General features: G+C 37.2%; 2 protein-coding genes and 1 pseudogene across 2 annotated transcripts; 2 read left to right on the top strand and 1 right to left on the bottom strand.

Moving 5' to 3' along the window:
- Positions 1 to 1,506: 1,506 nt before the first annotated feature.
- Positions 1,507 to 5,993, top strand: LOC114283121 (ABC transporter C family member 3-like). The gene is made up of 5 exons (XM_082890657.1): positions 1,507 to 1,656; positions 4,551 to 4,637; positions 4,720 to 5,322; positions 5,415 to 5,579; positions 5,682 to 5,993. Exons 1-5 carry the CDS (start codon positions 1,507 to 1,509, stop codon positions 5,991 to 5,993), a joined length of 1,317 nt encoding a protein of 438 aa, XP_082746783.1.
- A 1,506-nt stretch (positions 5,994 to 7,499) lies between these two features.
- POLA2 (DNA polymerase alpha 2) lies at positions 7,500 to 9,739 on the top strand. Its single transcript, XM_082890656.1, has 7 exons — positions 7,500 to 7,514; positions 7,756 to 7,860; positions 8,143 to 8,235; positions 8,357 to 8,395; positions 8,944 to 9,071; positions 9,163 to 9,289; positions 9,560 to 9,739. Exons 1-7 carry the CDS (start codon positions 7,500 to 7,502, stop codon positions 9,737 to 9,739), a joined length of 687 nt encoding a protein of 228 aa, XP_082746782.1.
- A 4,254-nt stretch (positions 9,740 to 13,993) lies between these two features.
- On the bottom strand, positions 13,994 to 15,753 carry LOC114283124 (protein LAZY 1-like; annotated as a pseudogene).
- Between the last annotated feature and the right edge of the window lie 1,536 nt (positions 15,754 to 17,289).

The raw sequence follows: 17,289 nt of genomic DNA, 5'->3' as shown, positions 1-17,289 counted from the left end.
CACCTCTTGACAGTAAAATTTTACTGTCATTTTAACACCAAAGTAAAATTTTACTCTAATTCTCTCAAACAAAAAACAGAGCAATAGAATCAGAGTAAAATTTTACTCTCATTATCTGAAACAAAAAACAGAGCAATAGAACCAGAGTAAAATTTTACTCTGGTTCTGTCAAATGAAATCAGATAAAAAACAACAAAAATAAATCCAAAAACAAAAACAAAAACAAAAACAAAAACAAAACAAATTAATCAACAAATCAACATATCTAATTGAGAAGAAAAACTTCTAAAACTCGATCAACAATCACAAATTTCAATGAAACTCTCGTTTAATTGAGAGTGTTGATCGTCGGCGGCGAGATCTATTGTTGATCAAGTGAGAGATCTTTGGCTGCGAGATCTTTAGATTTGGAGATCGTCTTCATTGATTTCGTTCATGCGAGATCTTCAGCTCAGATTTCAAATATTTCAAATGTATAATACGTATATATAGAAGGGCAATATTGTGATAAAAAAAATAGAAATTATAAAATGTCCTTATTAAGATAGGCATTTCCTACTCAGGGACTTTTTGAAAGAAAATTGATTGGGTTATCCTTTATCCTAATAAAAAGGCCCAAAAGGGGGGTTACACCAAAAATCCCATAATTAAAGTCTTTTTATTTTATTATGTTTGTCTCTAAAAAAATAGATAATTTATCTTCAAAAACATACTTGTTGTCAATTTTTTTAAAACAAATGTGATAAAATAAAAATATTAAAATTATCAAATCGACTTAACTTTTTCATACAATATTAAAAATTCAAAGATAATCTATATAATTAAAATTATAAAAACTAGACTAATACCCAAAAAAATAAAAAATAAATACATGTACTACAAGTGTAATTTGCTTAATAATGTATGTATATGGGGGTTTTCCTACCTCATGCATGACGAATTACTCGTATGTAGCAATAGTCTTCAAATTCCAAGAACATATATAATATATGGTTCCATTTTTATGTGAAAATTTTTATATATATGTAGAATTTTTTTTTTGTACATGTAACATTGCTTAAGATAGAAATTTTAAAAAATTATTATGAAAAAAGTGATGAATGATTCAAATTTAAAAACAATGAATAAAAACAATAATTTTTAAAAGGAAAAGAATGAATAAAAACAATAATTTTTAAAAGGAAAAGAATCAAGTCCACGACGTTGCTGCCGCCAATCACGATCAAGTCCGCGACGTATGAGGCTTCCTTCCATCTCAGCTTCCCGTCGTCTGGTATAGTTGAGCCATATGAAGGGAATTTTGAATATTATTTTTTTTTTTTTTATTTTCTGAGTTTTATTTCCATCTCAGCTTCCCGCATATATATATAGGGGAGGGGAGGGGAGGGAAGGCAGCAATTGAAAGCTTTTATAATAGAGGGGAGGGGGAGGGAGCTTTGATAACAGAGGGAGGGGGGAGCTTTGATAACAGAGGGGAGGGAATGGGAGGGGGAGGGAGCTTTCATAATGCCACTGCCACCACCAATACCTCCTCCAACACCACCACCAACGCCTCCTCCAACACCACCACCACCACCAACACCTCCTTCAACACCACCAACACCTCCCCCTATTCCACCACCATCACCACCACCACCACTCAGTGAGGGGAGTGGAGTGAGGGGAGGGGAGTGACGTGAGTGACGGGAGTGATGGAAGGGGAGTGACGTGAGGGAAGTGACGTGAGTGAGGGGAGTGAGGGGAGGGGAATGACGGGAGTGATGTGAGGGAAGGGGAGTGAGGGAAGTGACGTGAGTGACGTGAGGGGAGTGACGAAAGGGGAGTGACGTGAGTGACGTGAGGGGAGTGACGGGAGTGACGTGAGGGGAGCGAGGGGAGGGGAGTGACAGGTGTGACGTGAGGGGAGGGGAGTGACGTGAGTGACGGGAGTGACGTGAGCGACGGGAGGGGAGGGGGTTGTGTAACCACCCTCACTTTACTCTAGTCATGCTTGCATGTATTTACATGATCTTGTCTTGTTAAGTTGCATTTACAAACCTTGATTTGTTTCGCATAAGTGTTGCTTGCATGTTTTGTTACTTGCTTGGTGTGAGTTTAGCCGAGGTCATCTTAAGCCTAGGTTACACCTTTGAACTTCTTACACCTAGGACCATCTTGGAACCACCTTGGTTGACCTCCACCCTCACCCTGACATGTTAGCCGAGATGTCATTATCTAGGCCGTGGTGTTCATCACCAAGGCCAAGATGTGTATTATCTAGGCCGAGATGTTATACCCAAGTGATCTTATCCCTGGACTGGTACGACCGAGACCGAGGTGTGGCACATCTAGGCCAAGGTGTGGCACAGCTAGGCCAAGTGTTGTCCTTCCTAGCTGAGATCATTGAGACCTTACTTGTCGAAGCTTTGTTCTAGCCGAGATCATTACCTGTCGAAGTACCCATGTCACCTTACTTGTTGCTTACACTTTGCCATAGCCTTGTCTTTTCACTCAGTCACCTTTTTGAGGTGATCCAATCAGCCGTTGCCACGTGTCCCAGCAAAGGGTTAAGTTAGCCGGGAAAGTTAGAAATGTATCATTTTGTGTCTTATCTCTTGCATGGTAGAGAGAGAAGCTCTAGGAAGAGGAGAGGAAGTTGGAGTAAGAGATCTAGATCCCAAGCTTGATCTTTAGAGTTTGAGCCGTTTAATCCATGTTTTGAGGTTAGAGTCTTGATTTACTCTTGTTATCTTTATGTTGATCCGATTGCATTGCATGATCTAGCATGATTCATAAGCCATGCATTGATTTAAAGTTTGTTTTAAAAAGAGAAATTGATGTTCTTGTGTTCTTGAGACAAAACCATGTTTTGATCCGAAAGCTTATAATAAGATCCATGTTTTGCGTTTGTTTTCATAAGATCTTCAAGTATGGGTACCCAAGTCCATGTTTTCAAACTCATCTCATGAAAACTCAGATTTCGAATAAAGAAGTTATGATTTTAGCATTTCATGTTCTTATTCTTCATGTTCTTCAAGAGGGAAACCCAGATTTTCCCAGACTTCATTCCTTGAATGTGGTCGTCGGGAACACACCTCGGCTAAGGGGTGTGGGACTTCGGCCTAGACCTAGTTGGTACCTAGTATGTTTTTCCGAGATGAAAAGGCAGCGTTGTAACTCCCAGCATGTTTTGCTTTGTTTTGACTTGATTTTAAAAGAAATGCCGAAATCCTTTCCTATCATGTAAAGCTTGTTTTAAGGATGCATTTCATATCCATCTTTGAGCATCTCTTCTTGTCTTTTTGAAACCCATCCAATAGGATTTATTATGTGCTTATAGGCCTTGGATCCTTGCTTGTAATTCCTACACCCGAAGAACTATGTGAGTGGTATTTTTAATAAAGTTATGTTATAAAGTTTTGATAAAGTTTTGCTTTGCTTTGTTTTGGAAAAAGTATTTGTTAAGCATGAATGAATACCCCTATTTTGTGTATCAAGTATTAGTCTTGTTTTGGATGACATTCTTGGAAAGTCCGTACGTGCTGGGGACTCTAAACCTTTGTAGCACAAGTCCGTACGTACGAGGGGACTCTAAACCTTTGTAGCACAAGTCCGTACGTGCTAGGGGACTCTAAACCTTTGTAGCACAAGTCTTTACGTGCTAGAGGACTCTAAGCTTTTGTAGCACCTTTGTTTAATGTCATCCCTTGTATTATATTGATGCTAGTAAGCATCCCTTGAAGATTTGAAAGACTTGATTGATGGACTTGGTTCATCCCTTGATTTTGTATAGTATGCTATGTATTGTTTAGAAAAGAGATCTTGAATATCATTCATGCAAAACCTTTATTACTGGTATTATTCACTGAGTATCCAAGCTCACCCTCTCTTATATATATGTAGGTGATGAGTAGGAAGGCGACGACGCCTAGATGATTATTTGCAACTTGTTTTGGATCCACATTTTTGTAACATCTTGAAGATTATGCTTCTTGGCTTGTAGTTATTTCTTTTGTATATGTCGGCTTGAGAAGCCTTTTGATAAAGATGTATTTTGTACTTTATTTTATTGTATCCAAGTTGTAAGCTATATTAAGATGTATGTCATTTCATTTTTTTATATGCACAGCTCTTGTGGACTATTTAGTTTTAAATTTATTGCTTCCGCACATGTAAGCCCCATATGTATACTCTGATTGTGTGTGAACCCTTGCAAGTTGGCCTTTGGTAATCTCGGATTACTGGCCATCACGACACCATTCTACTAGGGACGGAATGGGGTCGTGACAGGTTGGGGGAGCGGGGGGGTTGAGGGAGGTGGGGGCGGGGCGGGGCGGGGGGGGGCTAGGGGGTTGGGGGGTTGAGGGGTTGGGAGGATACAATTAGCAAGGGCAATCTATGGTGATTCAGATGTTTATTTCCTTGATGATCCTTTCAGTGCTGTTGATGCACATACCGGGGCACACTTATTCAAAGGCAAGCAACACCTCTTCATAATAATTATTTTTAAATTATGTGTGATTTTATATTTTTTGCTTATACATTTAGATCAATTTAAACTTAATTTGCAGACTTGTCTACTGCATCTCTTGTCTGAGAAGACAGTTCTTTTTATAACACATCAGTTGGAATTCTTAGACGCTGCAAATCTTGCCCTAGTAAGTTACTAAGTTGTCGCAACAATTGTGGCCTGCTTCTCTTTTGTTTTTTCTTTTTCTAATCTCTTTTCTTTGCTGATAGGTAATGAAAGATGGTAGGATTGCTCAGTCAGGAAAATATGAAGATTTGATTGCAGATCCTAATGGTGACCTTGTTAGACAAATGGCTGCTTATGGTAAATCTCTAAACCAAGTGAACCCTCCTCCTGATCACAAATCTTTAACGGACAAAACCCATCAGAAAAATCAAATTGAAGTCACAGAAGAGAAATTTCAAGAACACACTAGAAATATCAATCTTTTGGAGAGAACGCACGAAGAAGAAACAGAAATTGGTCGAGTGAAATGCCATGTCTACTCAACATTTATCACTTCTGCATATAAAGGAGCTCTCGTTCCTATTATCCTTCTCTGCCAAGTTCTCTTCCAGATATTACAGATGGCAAGCAATTACTGGATTGCTTGGGCAACTGATGAAAAAACCACGGTAAGCAGAGAGAAGATGCTTAGGATATATGCTTTGATGTCTGGTGGAAGCGCCATTTTCATATTGGGGAGGGCGGTTTTTCTGTCAACCATTGCCATTGAGACTTCTCAGTGCCTTTTCCTTCGAATGATCACATCCATTTTCAGGGCACCGCTATTGTTCTCTGATACCACACCTTCAAGCCGAATTCTCAACCAGGTCGGTATTTAGTTGTATCCTACTTCATTAGCTTTTGTTTGTTATACATTTGATTTCATCGAAATTTATCGACTTGGTTGTTCTTTTAACAGTCTTCAACGGATCAAAGCGTCATGGACACTGACATTCCTTACAGATTGGCTGGATTAGCATTTGCGCTTATTCAGTTGTTGAGTATAATCATCCTTGTTTCCCAGATTGCGTGGCCGGTCTTTTTTCTTTTTCTTACCATCCTGGCTATCTCAGTGTGGTACCAGGCAAGATCCGACTTCAATTTAAATTTTATTTATTTATTTTATTTTGTGTTTTGTGTTTTCTTTTTGTTCTTATAAGTTCTGAAGAATCAAAACTTTTTGCAGTATTACTACATCACAACTGCCAGAGAATTAGCGAGGATGGTTGGGATTCGGAAAGCTCCAATCCTCCACCACTTTTCAAAATCTCTGACCAGGGCTGCAACGATTCGTTGCTTCAATCAGGAAGATTGTTTTCTCAGGAAAAATTTAGGACTGGTTGATGATTACTCTCGCGTTGCCTTCCACAATTCTACCATAATGGAGTGGCTCTGTGTCCGGATCAACTTTCTCTTCAACGTTGTCTTCTTCCTTGTTCTTGTCATCTTGGTGAACCTGCCAAGGTCAGCCATAGAACCCAGTAAACTGCTCTTCTAATTCTCTATTGACCTAGTCTTCTAGTAGGAACTATAAGTTACATTTTGGTCACGAGAGATTCCTAAAGATGCTAGTGAAAATTGTTTTTGGAGAGTGGACATAAGAGGTTTTTTGAATATAAAAGGTTTTGAAAACCTGAAAGTACACGCTTGGGCTATGTTTTCGATGGCAGGAATCCTGAGGGGAAATGGGAATGTGATTCCAAATCCTCATGATTCCAATGTTTTTGGAACATAATAGAATAGGAATGTGATTCCTCATTATCTACACCACGAGGAATCACATTCTCAAACTGAACAAGAATTCCTAACAAAACCAAACCAAACATGTGAATAGCATTGACTCTGGAGTTTTATTTCTAGCTATGTGATTCTTGCTCCCTCCGTTTGATTGTTGCCATCCAAAATAGCCTTAAAAGACTACTCTCTTCACCTCCACCATATTTGACATTAGATAGGGAATTTACTACAAAAAATAAATATATTTGTGGAGACATTAGATATGGATTCTAAACTAATAGACGACTCGTCTGATCACAGGCTTAGCAGGACTGGTGGCTACTTATGGTTTAAATCTAAATGTTCCCCAAGCTTAGGTTATATGGAACCTATGCAACGTCAAGAACAAAATGATATCAGTGGAGCGAATTCTTCAATTCACCAATATACCGAGTGAAGCTCCAGTGGTGATTGAAAATTGTAGACCAGACCAAGAATGGCCAATCAATGGAAGAATTGATCTGGAAAACCTTCATGTCCAATATAGCCCTGCTCTCCCAAGAGTTCTCAAAGGAATCAATTGCACCTTCCCGGGAAATAAGAAAATCGGTGTTGTTGGAAGAACGGGTAGTGGAAAGTCTAATCTAAGCAACAAGGTACTAAATGGATCTCATAGCATAGATGTTTTAACTTATTGTGCAAAGTACTAACTTTGTCTTTTTGATGATCTGGTTCAATTTCCTCGAAAATCGCATTAGAAAGCATGCAACAGCACTTGTTGTTTCTGGTCTGTTTGAGGAACCAATTGACCCTACAGTTGCTTCACAGGTAATATAGTTGCTCCATTTCTACCTCTCTCTTATCCGCACACACTTGCAATCTTAAAAAATGGAGAATTTACACTGTTTGGTGTGAGGAGTGGGAGAGAGCCTTGAAATGAGGGTAGTTTTGAAAGAAAATAAAAAATGGAAATTCAGGTACAACTTCTAGCACTTCCCGAATTGTTATGGCATTTTTTTAATATGGTTTAGTTTTGATTTGAGTTTGTATGCTAATCAAACAACATATCTATGCTTCTCATGGAACCTATTATTTTAGAAAAGTGTATTTGCAGTTGGCATGATCTGCTGTGAAGAAGAAGGCCGTTTGAAGAAGAAGCTTGTCTTGCTGCAAAGCAGGTAAAGACTATTGGTCTTGTCCTTTAGTTTCCCCCTAGGCGTTCATCAGGAATGTTGTGTTGCCTCCTGCATTAATTGTGTAAGCTTTACAATTTTGATTCTCATCCCACATGAGGCCAAACATGGTACTATACGTGAAGTTAACTTCTGAAATTTCATATCATGAAAAAATAACCTTAACTTCCCACTTTGAGCATGCAACCCATGTTGGGATTTGGGCAGATAGCCTCATTGCTGTATTTATTACTTGAAATCCAAAGTCATTAGTTGGAATATGCTACGTCTAATATTAGGTTAAGTTTGGTAATCTTTTTAAGCTCTTTATACTAATATTGCATTCGTCCATGTCTTTGGAATCTTAAACAGATTATTGCAGCAGGTCCTTTTACCACAACTGACAACTTGTTCTTTGAACCTCTAACTGAGCTGCTAGCATATGCACGAAGAAAGCAGCCTCAGTTGCTTTTATTGGTAAGGCCCACCATTTTTCATATCAATAATCTTGTAAATTGTAATCTGCATTGATAAATGACTCGAGAAGTTGGATTTTTTATGTTTGGCAACTGGGACCATTTATTGATTCTGAACATCCAAAGATTAAGAAAGGAGCAGTAAACAGGACCTTTGATGAAATATTTCATCTTGAAATCCTTGGAAGGGTATCTATCTATCTACACTAGATAATTTTGCCTGTTTGAGAAGATTTTATCTTTCTTTTTTTTTAAATTTTTTTCCCCCCCCAATGGTTTGCAGCTTCAAGATTATGTGGAATATATGGGTTCTGCTGCACGTGTGATTCTCGTGCCATCTATACGGGACGCAAATCATGACTTTGTCTTCCCTCAGGTAATTTTATTGCTAAATTAATTTATATAGTATCTCTATTTTCCCAGGTAGTTAACAAAAAATTGAGATCATGATTAAGTGTTAATTTCTAGATTAATGTTGTTTGGCTTTGATTCTGCAGCCTGCTTTTGATATTCAGCAAACCGATCTCAAACATCAGGTATGCATGATTCTACTAGACTAGGGGAAGCCCACCTTTGAACTGGTTGCTAGATCCAGATCATTTTTCAGTTTGCAGTCTCACAAGTCACAATTTTAAAGAAATTACATTGTCTTACCAGATAACCAATCTTACAAATCCAGGGATTTTCAGTGCAAATGAGGTAATCACTAATTGCCTTTATTCTTAAATTATGATTGTCCGTACTTCTAGACATTAATTTCATGTTTGTGTGTGCTCCTCCGAATTCTTGAAAATGCATTGCTGAGATGAAATTTTTTTGCATTATATTAATCTCATGCACCACAAAAAAGCTTGAAACCGTACTTTTGGAGTAAAAACACACTAATTAGCAGAATGCCCTAAACTTGAGGTGAATACAATTTGGAAGAGCAACATATAATTAGAAAGAATCTAGTTAAGGTTCTCCCAAGGGAATATGTTTAATCTTATTATTTTAAATTCTAAAACAATGGTTTGAAGCATTTTGAGTTAAAACACATTGTACAAGTCTCTAATTAGTTTTCAATCACATTTTGGGTTTTCAGATCAAGGTAGGTTGCTGCATTGTGGATATTCTCAAACAACTTAGCGGAGAGGAGATCTCACGAAATCCATCTGGGGGATCCAAGCAGCGCATGAATAGACTTGCAAATCATCTACTTAGCCAGCACAGGCATGTTTTTATTATTCTCTTAATGGAAATTTCTGTACTTGATATTAAAGAAGTTTAAACAATTGAAAAGACGGTAACTTTTTGAAAACAGCTTCTATCCTCTATTCCCACCAATGGAAGATACTTCCGTGGATTTTTCTCTCACTCCAAAGGCTCTTCAGATCCCTTGTAATCTAGATATCCTAATCCTATCCTCTGACTTGGCTCATTTCGTGAAGGTAAATGATAGTTCTAGTTATATCAAAGTAATGATGGATATACGAAACAGAATAGTTATATAGAATGATGTGTCAAAATGATATTCATTCATTTTAAATCAAAAGACTCATGAAAGTGACTTGTTATTTCAAAACTGCCATTGACACGCCATTCTAGTGGACTTTTTTGTACATAAATTCTGTTTGTAAATCAATTTTTTTTTCTTATCTAGTTTAGAGCTGATTGGATTGTATGAATGAAATTTAACTCTTCATCTCCTATGCGGACAGGTGTTGTCAATTGGGGATGAAAATAACGGAGAAGAGCAAGCGAAGTGCATTTGTGTTAATCCGGGAAGACTGGCTAGGACCGAAGGAGCGGGTTTCTTCGTGGAGCTTAACTACGGGGGAAGCCCTGATTCAACCAGTGCTTCAGTTATAAGCATATGGACCTTAAACTACAGCGTGTAGTGATTCAACAAGTGCTTCAAAAAAAAAGTAAACCCTAAACTTATAGAGCTTGCAGTTGCAGATGATATCAGTTTGTTTGGAAACAAACTAGAGACCTATCATAGTGGACACCAAATTCTAATGGAGGAGCTTAGCACAATGAAGACTGTTTAGGGAGTGCTGTCATGTAGTACTAGTTTCACATCACAATTAAGGTGATGTTACTAACATGATGTTCTATTAATGCATTATTATTGTCTTTTCAAGGTGGCAATGATTTCGCTCTTTACCAACCAAAAAAAGAAGGGAAAAGGAAAAGAAAAGAAAAGTCGTTTTTGGTTGTGTTTTTGTTTTCTTTTATTTTTGCTTTTCATGTTTTAAGAAATACAAGCAATGAAAAGTTTGACAATCATTTTTATTTTGCACGAAAATAATTGTTATTTTTGAAAAGGCAAATGCTAATGAATGTCTTTGTGGCAAATTGTCTTGGAAATAGTTAAAAAATGTTTAAAAAATAATATTTTGAATTCAGCTAAATAAAAAAAGTGTTTTGATTTCAATAAGCCTCTTATTTCTTGTGTCTCATTAACACTTGTTTAGAATTCTTTTTTCAAAAAATAGGTGTTTACAGAAAAAAATAATAATAATAAATAAATAAATAAATTCCTTAAAAGTAATTTTCAGGAATAGTTTGCCTAACAAATTTTTTTGTTTTTGTTTTTGTTTTTTTCTAAACTAATTATAAATAAAAACATGAAATCATAATCAAATTTGGCAGTTGTAATCTAGGTCATTATTGAGGAAGGGGTGTTTTATTTTAATTTAATTGGTGGTTAAATTTGTGGTTAGTTTAGTTGCTCCACCATCCGCCTTCCAATCCAAAAATAGGGAATATGCTGAAGAATATGATTTGTATTACAAAGCTCTTACGAAAAAACATCTCTGTAGAAATTATCCTATCGTTTAAAAAATTTATATTAATTGTGTGCTTAATGAATAGTAAAAATTAAATGAATATATGACCTTAAAAATAAAAAATAATAATGAATAAATTATAAAAGATCATTGGATAGACAATAGACACATAAATATTCCTGATTTATTAGATAATTTCTACTACATAGTGGGTCTACCAATTGAATCCTCTCTGCATATTCCAAAGCTGTCATCCTTCATACACAACCACTAGCCTTTTGTCAATTTTATTTTTTTAATAAATTGAATGCTTTTAACACTGTTATCTTTCTTTTCTTTTCCTTATTTCTTTTTTTCACAATTAATTAGTGCCGTATCATTATTTATGATGAACATTAATTATTTTCAGTCATTTTATGAAAAAAAAAATTATAATGTGAGAAAACATCTATATTATCTTTCCAAAGAGGAAGAGATAGGAACTTAAAAATCTATTATGCCTTCGCTTGGCAACTTGGGTTGGGTTGGGTTGGGTTGGGGATTATTTTAGTCACTAAAAGATAAAATATGTTTTTTAATCTGATAAAACAAAACATCACATCCAATCCATAATCATTATATTATTTCTTTCATAAAAATTAAAAAAATCAAAAAGTCTATATCCAATGAGGTTTTTTAGCCCCAGACTAAAATAATCAAGAAGTTAAAAAGTCAAAAAATCAACCCACTTCCCAAACAAACCCTTTAAGTAATTATTTGATAGTCTTGGAGTACTATTACATACTATTCATCACTTAAAACTTGTTAAATTGTTTTCCAAAATTCAAACAAAAAGTATTGGGTTTCGCTACTTTAACCAATAACAATCAAGTAGAGGCACCAAGTAAATTTGCTCTATAGCGATCCCGGGTTTACCCTTGTTGTACAGTGATCCGGACATGTGTCCGTGGATGTTGGTAGTTGTTTATTATCTTGTTTGCATCCTTTTTACTTTGTATATTGAGTTTGGGATGTGTTGGGCAGGTTTGTTACAGGTTGGTTGTGTTTGGGAGCCTAGTGTTGCTGCCCAGATTTTTGGACCTTCGCTCGAGCGAGGAGTTGGTCGCTCGAGCGAGAGTGAGGTTCGTGTCTGGTGGGTCGAGCCAGGGTGGCTTCGCTCGAGCGAGTGTTGCGTCTGGTTCTGGACCTGAGAGTTGCCTTTCTTGGCTCGAGCGAGCTTCCTTCGCTCGAGCGGTCTGGGTTTTTCTTCGCTCGATCGAGAACTTATTGGCTCGAGCGAGAGTTTTCTGTGTCTGGTCGCTCGAGCGACAAAGGCTTCGCTCGAGCGAGCGTGTTTTATATCAGCGGACAGTAGCGTTTTTGAACATCACTTTTTCACTCCCTTTTTCTTTCAAAACCTAAATCCGACACTCTCTCTCTCTAAACTTACACTCTCTCTAAGATTTGATCTCCCTAGAGTGTGAATCTAGCCTAGGGCCTTTGTTAAAAAGATAGAGGGCATTGAGAGCTTTGTTTTAATCTGAAAAAGTTTGGATTTGGAGCACATTGATCTTCGAGTCTTCATCTCCTTTTTGGCTTAAACTTCGAGGTAGGGATATCCTACTCCTCTCTATGGATTTTGTCTTTAAATTTTGGTATTTTGAGATGTTGGGCTTGGCTTGGTAATTTTGTGAAAGTTTGGGGCTTTTGTGCAATTTTACAAAAGTTGGGGTTTTATTCATAATAAACCTAGATGCATGTTTGGCATGGAAAAATGGAATAATTGTTGAATCATTGATGAAAATGGGACCTAAGGGTTGAAATGGTAATTATGGAAAATGGCCTAATTACATTGTTTGATTAATTGGGATAATTAATGGTGAGAAATGAGGAAAAGAAATGTTGACTGAATATCCATTTGTGCATTTATTTTCTGTTTAGAAATAACTGCTTTGGGCTATCGGTGGAGGATAGTCGTGATTGTTGTAGACAATGCATGATGATTAGGCAAACTGAAACTAATCAATGAAATGTGTCATGGAACTTGACGGTTGATAGAATACATTAACTGTATGTATTGGGTGATTGTATATAGAACCAATGTGTTTATATACGTTATGTGTAGAGGAGGAGATGGGGGATGTACTCCGCGGTTTAGGGGAAGATAGGGGATGTACCTCTAAACCGGATAGTGTTGGGAGAAGATAGGGGATGAACTCCGTAGACACAGCTCATATGCTTGTCTAGAGAAGTGAAGATAGAGCTTATATGCTTATCTTAGTAAAGTGTGGATACAGCTTATATGCTTATCTGTGAATGTGGGATATTGTTGTTATACATATCTGTTGAGAATGTGGATATAGCTTTTATGCTTATCTGAATGTGGGATATAGTTTTTATACATATCTGTGGAAATGATGATAGAGCTAGCATGCTTATCTGTTGAAAAAGGGAAAAATGAAAGGTAACTTAGACTCATAAGTTGTATGACATAAATGTGTAATTTATGTGAATGTATCTGTGTTAGCCATCTATCAATTGCTAATCTTTTAGTCATTGTTCATGGTTGGTTTAGTATATTTCTACTGGGCTGTGGCTCACCCTATATGGGAATATCATTTTCAGGTACAGGTAGCATGCCACCTCCAAGGACATAGCTGGGAGGCTAGAGGCGGACATACTTTTGTCGCTTAACTTTTGATGTATTACATGTAACTTCAAGCCAAGGGCTTAATGTGTAAACGAGTTAGTACTCTTTTGTTGTAACCAAGTGTTAACTTGGAAAGCTGTAAGCCCGTAGGGCATTTTGTTTTGTTGTTAACATGTAATACTTATGTAATGGAACTCTAATGAATATATGAATGTGGTTAGTTTATATATGAATGCATGTCTTATCTGATGGGTTTAATGTTGTTATTTTGAGGGCGTTACATGCTCCAAGTCCACCATATAATTTTGAGATTTTTACCAGCTAATCCCAATAATTGAATCTATTAAAAATTAGCAATACTTTGCCATGCTCTCATGTCCTTGAACATGGGAATTAGACAAATATGAAGCTTAAGCACATGCTCAAAAGCCAACAACTGTACCTGAGTTCTTGTAATATAGCATTTTGAGTACCTTTAATACTAATAGTGTGATCAAAACAAGTCAATCAGTATCGTACTGAGCATGTTAGATACCGCATTTCTATTTCTCGTATCAGAACAATTCATGTTCCTAGTACCGTAGGATTAGAGATATTCAGTTATAAGCACATATTAGGACTTGAAGTGTATCCAGAGAAATGGCGGAACCATCTTGCAATGTTAATGATTGGATGGTGCGAATCATCTGATTGGTTTGATCACACTTCACAGTATGTTCTTTGTAAGCAAATCACAGATGATGTTGCAATGATCCCAACAAAACTATGTCGGGAGTTGCAGTGCTCCATATATCCCATCTAGAAGATCTATCATTCAGTACTAGAAGTAGACATACCTTATGCAGTTTCGTCTCCATTGAAGCAGAGATAACATTTCCCCCAGTCACTGTGGTGGAGGTCCGAGAGGAATCATGGACCATTCTTTTCTTCAGTATCTTTTTCATGAGACGTATAGCAGATTTATTTGTTTCCTTGTCTGCTTTCTTTTCTCCGCTCTCGCATTTAGCGATAGAATTTTCCTCTGTCATTTTTGTCCTCTGAAACAGCTCCCCAAGTGATGTTCTATGTTCCTTCTTTGTTTCTGGCAACTCAATTGCTGACCCAAGCAGATAGCCCTGGAGTGGACACATTGTTGTTCTGTTCCCACTGGTCTCTGTGCCTTCCAATGTCTTGCCACTCAGTGTAATGGTGCTAACATGACTGTTTCTCCCCAGATGAGTCATTGCAACCATCTTCTTTACCTTCAACTCCTAGCACCTTCTCCAACTCATCATTAATCAGCTTCAAATCATGCTCTGTTACTTCTGTTTCTTTTTCAGTTATGTTCTCAACAGAGATGGAGAATGTTGGTGTTGATGATGGGTCAGCGATGACTGTGTCTGAACCAAGAGTACCAATGGTAAGGAAGCCATGGAAGAGCTGAGAAATCGCAGCTGATGAATCTTCTTCAAAGTCATCTTCTTCTATGGCAAATGATTTTCGAAGATGGTTGTATCTCTGTGATTTGCCTAAGGTCTTAGTACCATAGTTTGCCTTCATGTCGTACTGCTGCTCATCCACTGATGGCTTCTCTGAAAAGACAATTAGAAGAATTCCATGACTGAAGAAATGTTAAATAATTGGGATAAAGGTGAAGATGACTACCATTGGCATAAATATGATTAGGCGTGCACATGGGTTGCTTTGGTTCTAGTTAGCCTTAAACTCAGAACCAAACCAATCATGATCAGTCCCAGGTTTTTGGGTGCAGGACAGAACCAATCATGCACTGGAACCAAAACCAAACCAAGCCAACCCGATTTAGCATCGGGTTTGTTTGGGTTGGAACCGTAGTTCCACTATACTAAAATAAGTGAATCAATCAGCAATAAATGATTAGAATAAACAAATCTTAAACATTTTAACGTAACACAGACATAGAGCAACAAAGTACTGTTTTAAAATTTAATACTGTTTACAAAATATTGTTCGGAGACGATTGCCAAGAATAGAGAAATCACCCACAGCGGCTCAGCTTGTAGTAGTGTAGTGGATGAAGGTAGGAAATGAAAGATTAGATTAGACATTACTTTTCTCTTATTTATGAAATGATCAGGTGCAATCAAGTCCGCCTTAGTATTTGCAATAGACCAATTACATAAAGACATGTCAACAACATTAGAATTTTATGCAATATATATAGATTCGGATCTTGGATTGCTTCAGTTTAAGCGTGGCTTAAACAGCGCCCCAACCCATTCATGTCGGGTTGATGATTTTAAGACCTAAAGCCGAACCAATATATTGAAAAAGCCGAACCAACTCAACTCATAGAGGTCAGATTAGAAACATGACTTACCCCAATGGCAAAATCCTTGAGTCCTTCACTAGGCCTTAACTTGCGATGCATCCAACCAAGTAACTGCAATCAAGATATGCAAATATGAAGTCATAAAATACTGGAAACAGTTTTTGTCTTCCAAAGTTCAACAGAAATTGGGGTTACCTTCATTTTTGTGATCTTTCTTCAAAGAACTTGATTTAGATTACTCTGGCAGTGAGGAGGAAGTGAGAGAAGGTGCTCTTTTCAGAATGTGTGGTGTGACTATTTGATATGTCTTGGAAGCCTGTAGAAGTGCCTAAGATTGAGGCAGGTAGAGAGAAACATAGAGAAAATTACAAGATTTGGGTTGGCTATTTTGTGTAGACCAAATCATGTGGCCAATGGGAAGTGGGTTCAAGACCCCACAAGCTGAAGATTCTATCTGCCAGTGCACTTGCATTAATTCTTATAGTTATGCCATTGGCCTTCCCAATGTGAGATGTTTATGCACATGCATTTCTGCATGGCATTACAATGGAATTTCCATTCTCAGTATTCTAATCAGAACTACTCACATGAGCAGATGGAGTCTAGAGAATATTTTGTTGGACCCTAATCAATTCAAAGATAATATGACAAAGAAGAAGATCTTTTTTCCATTAGGGACCCAAAAAGTTCAATCCTAGTGCTTTATGGTAGGTCCACCTTTCAGAGGAAAGTTCTAACTAAAAGGAACCTCATCTCTTTTTCTTTTTTCTTTTATTTTTTTCCCTTTAATTTTTAGTGTTAAAAAGTACTGTTAGCTAACACAGTGTTGCATTTGTGTTAGTCTTTAGTTCTTCTCACAGATTTCTTTATCTTTGCAGCTAAACTATGACAGCAACAATAGTTTTGCACGTGTTTCTATTTGCAGCCAACTTATGTATTATTGGGTTTTTCACAGACCATGCTCTGATTGGATTTGGTGATATTTCAGGTTTGACCAACTCTGACATCTTAACTGAACACTTTAAGCTGTGTTGCATTCTGTGGTGCTGTCATTACAATATATTAGCTGCACGTAGCAACCCAATTCCAATAAGCAATAACCTCGTTTTCTGCTCATGATTGGTGAAAATATGTTATTAGGCATTACCATCAATATATGTTTAGTATTGCCACTTAACTGCCATATGTTTTCTTTTGGCTTGGATCGATGACCTTGCCACATGTGATCAGGTCATCTTCTTTCATTGCCTGTCAGTCATATTGTCATGAATGTAAGCTTTTTCATAAAAGAGGCCCCTTCAGGTACAGGTTTATTGCATTTTAAGGAATTGGGTGCACCCCACAAACAACTTTATTGTTGTGGGTGTGTCTCGAATTCGAACCGGATGATGCTTATAACCAGTTGATGACTTGCATGGATTATTAATGATAGGCCCGACCCAATATTTGTATTTGGATCTATTTTGACTTGGTTTGCTATTTTCAAATCCTTGTATATATTAGGTTATTTCAGGGTACTAGGATTTGTGATGATCTTGTGAGTTTTCAATAGAGGGCTGTGAGAGAGAGAGAGAGAGAGCTGGCTCATTGTAATCTCCACAGTCATACTTAAATTCTGCCATCATTCTACGCCCTTGGACGTAGGCTTATTACTGAACCCTGTAAATCCTCATGTGCTTGTGTATTTGGTTTGCTTTAGTTTTTCTCATCTTCGCCTTTGCCATAACATCTACATGT

This window comes from Camellia sinensis, chromosome 10, assembly GCF_055761805.1.
Source record: "Camellia sinensis isolate YWXY chromosome 10, ASM5576180v1, whole genome shotgun sequence".
Lineage (NCBI taxonomy): Eukaryota > Viridiplantae > Streptophyta > Magnoliopsida > Ericales > Theaceae > Camellia > Camellia sinensis.
The sequence above is the reverse complement of the archived record's forward strand: the minus strand, read 5'-3'. Positions and strand labels throughout refer to the sequence as shown.

What these genes read in the sequence shown, in the direction of transcription:
- POLA2 (XM_082890656.1), top strand. An exon ending in ATGACTTTGTCTTCCCTCAG is followed by an intron (nt 8,236 to 8,356) that starts GTAATTTTATTG and finishes TTGATTCTGCAG; the next exon opens with CCTGCTTTTGATATTCAGCA. An exon ending in ACTTGGCTCATTTCGTGAAG is followed by an intron (nt 9,290 to 9,559) that starts GTAAATGATAGT and finishes CTATGCGGACAG; the next exon opens with GTGTTGTCAATTGGGGATGA.
- LOC114283121 (XM_082890657.1), top strand. Translation starts at nt 1,507, where the DNA reads ATGCCACTGCCACCACCAATACCTCCTCCAACACCACCACCAACGCCT. An exon ending in CACTCAGTGAGGGGAGTGGA is followed by an intron (nt 1,657 to 4,550) that starts GTGAGGGGAGGG and finishes CTTAATTTGCAG; the next exon opens with ACTTGTCTACTGCATCTCTT. An exon ending in CTATCTCAGTGTGGTACCAG is followed by an intron (nt 5,580 to 5,681) that starts GCAAGATCCGAC and finishes AACTTTTTGCAG; the next exon opens with TATTACTACATCACAACTGC.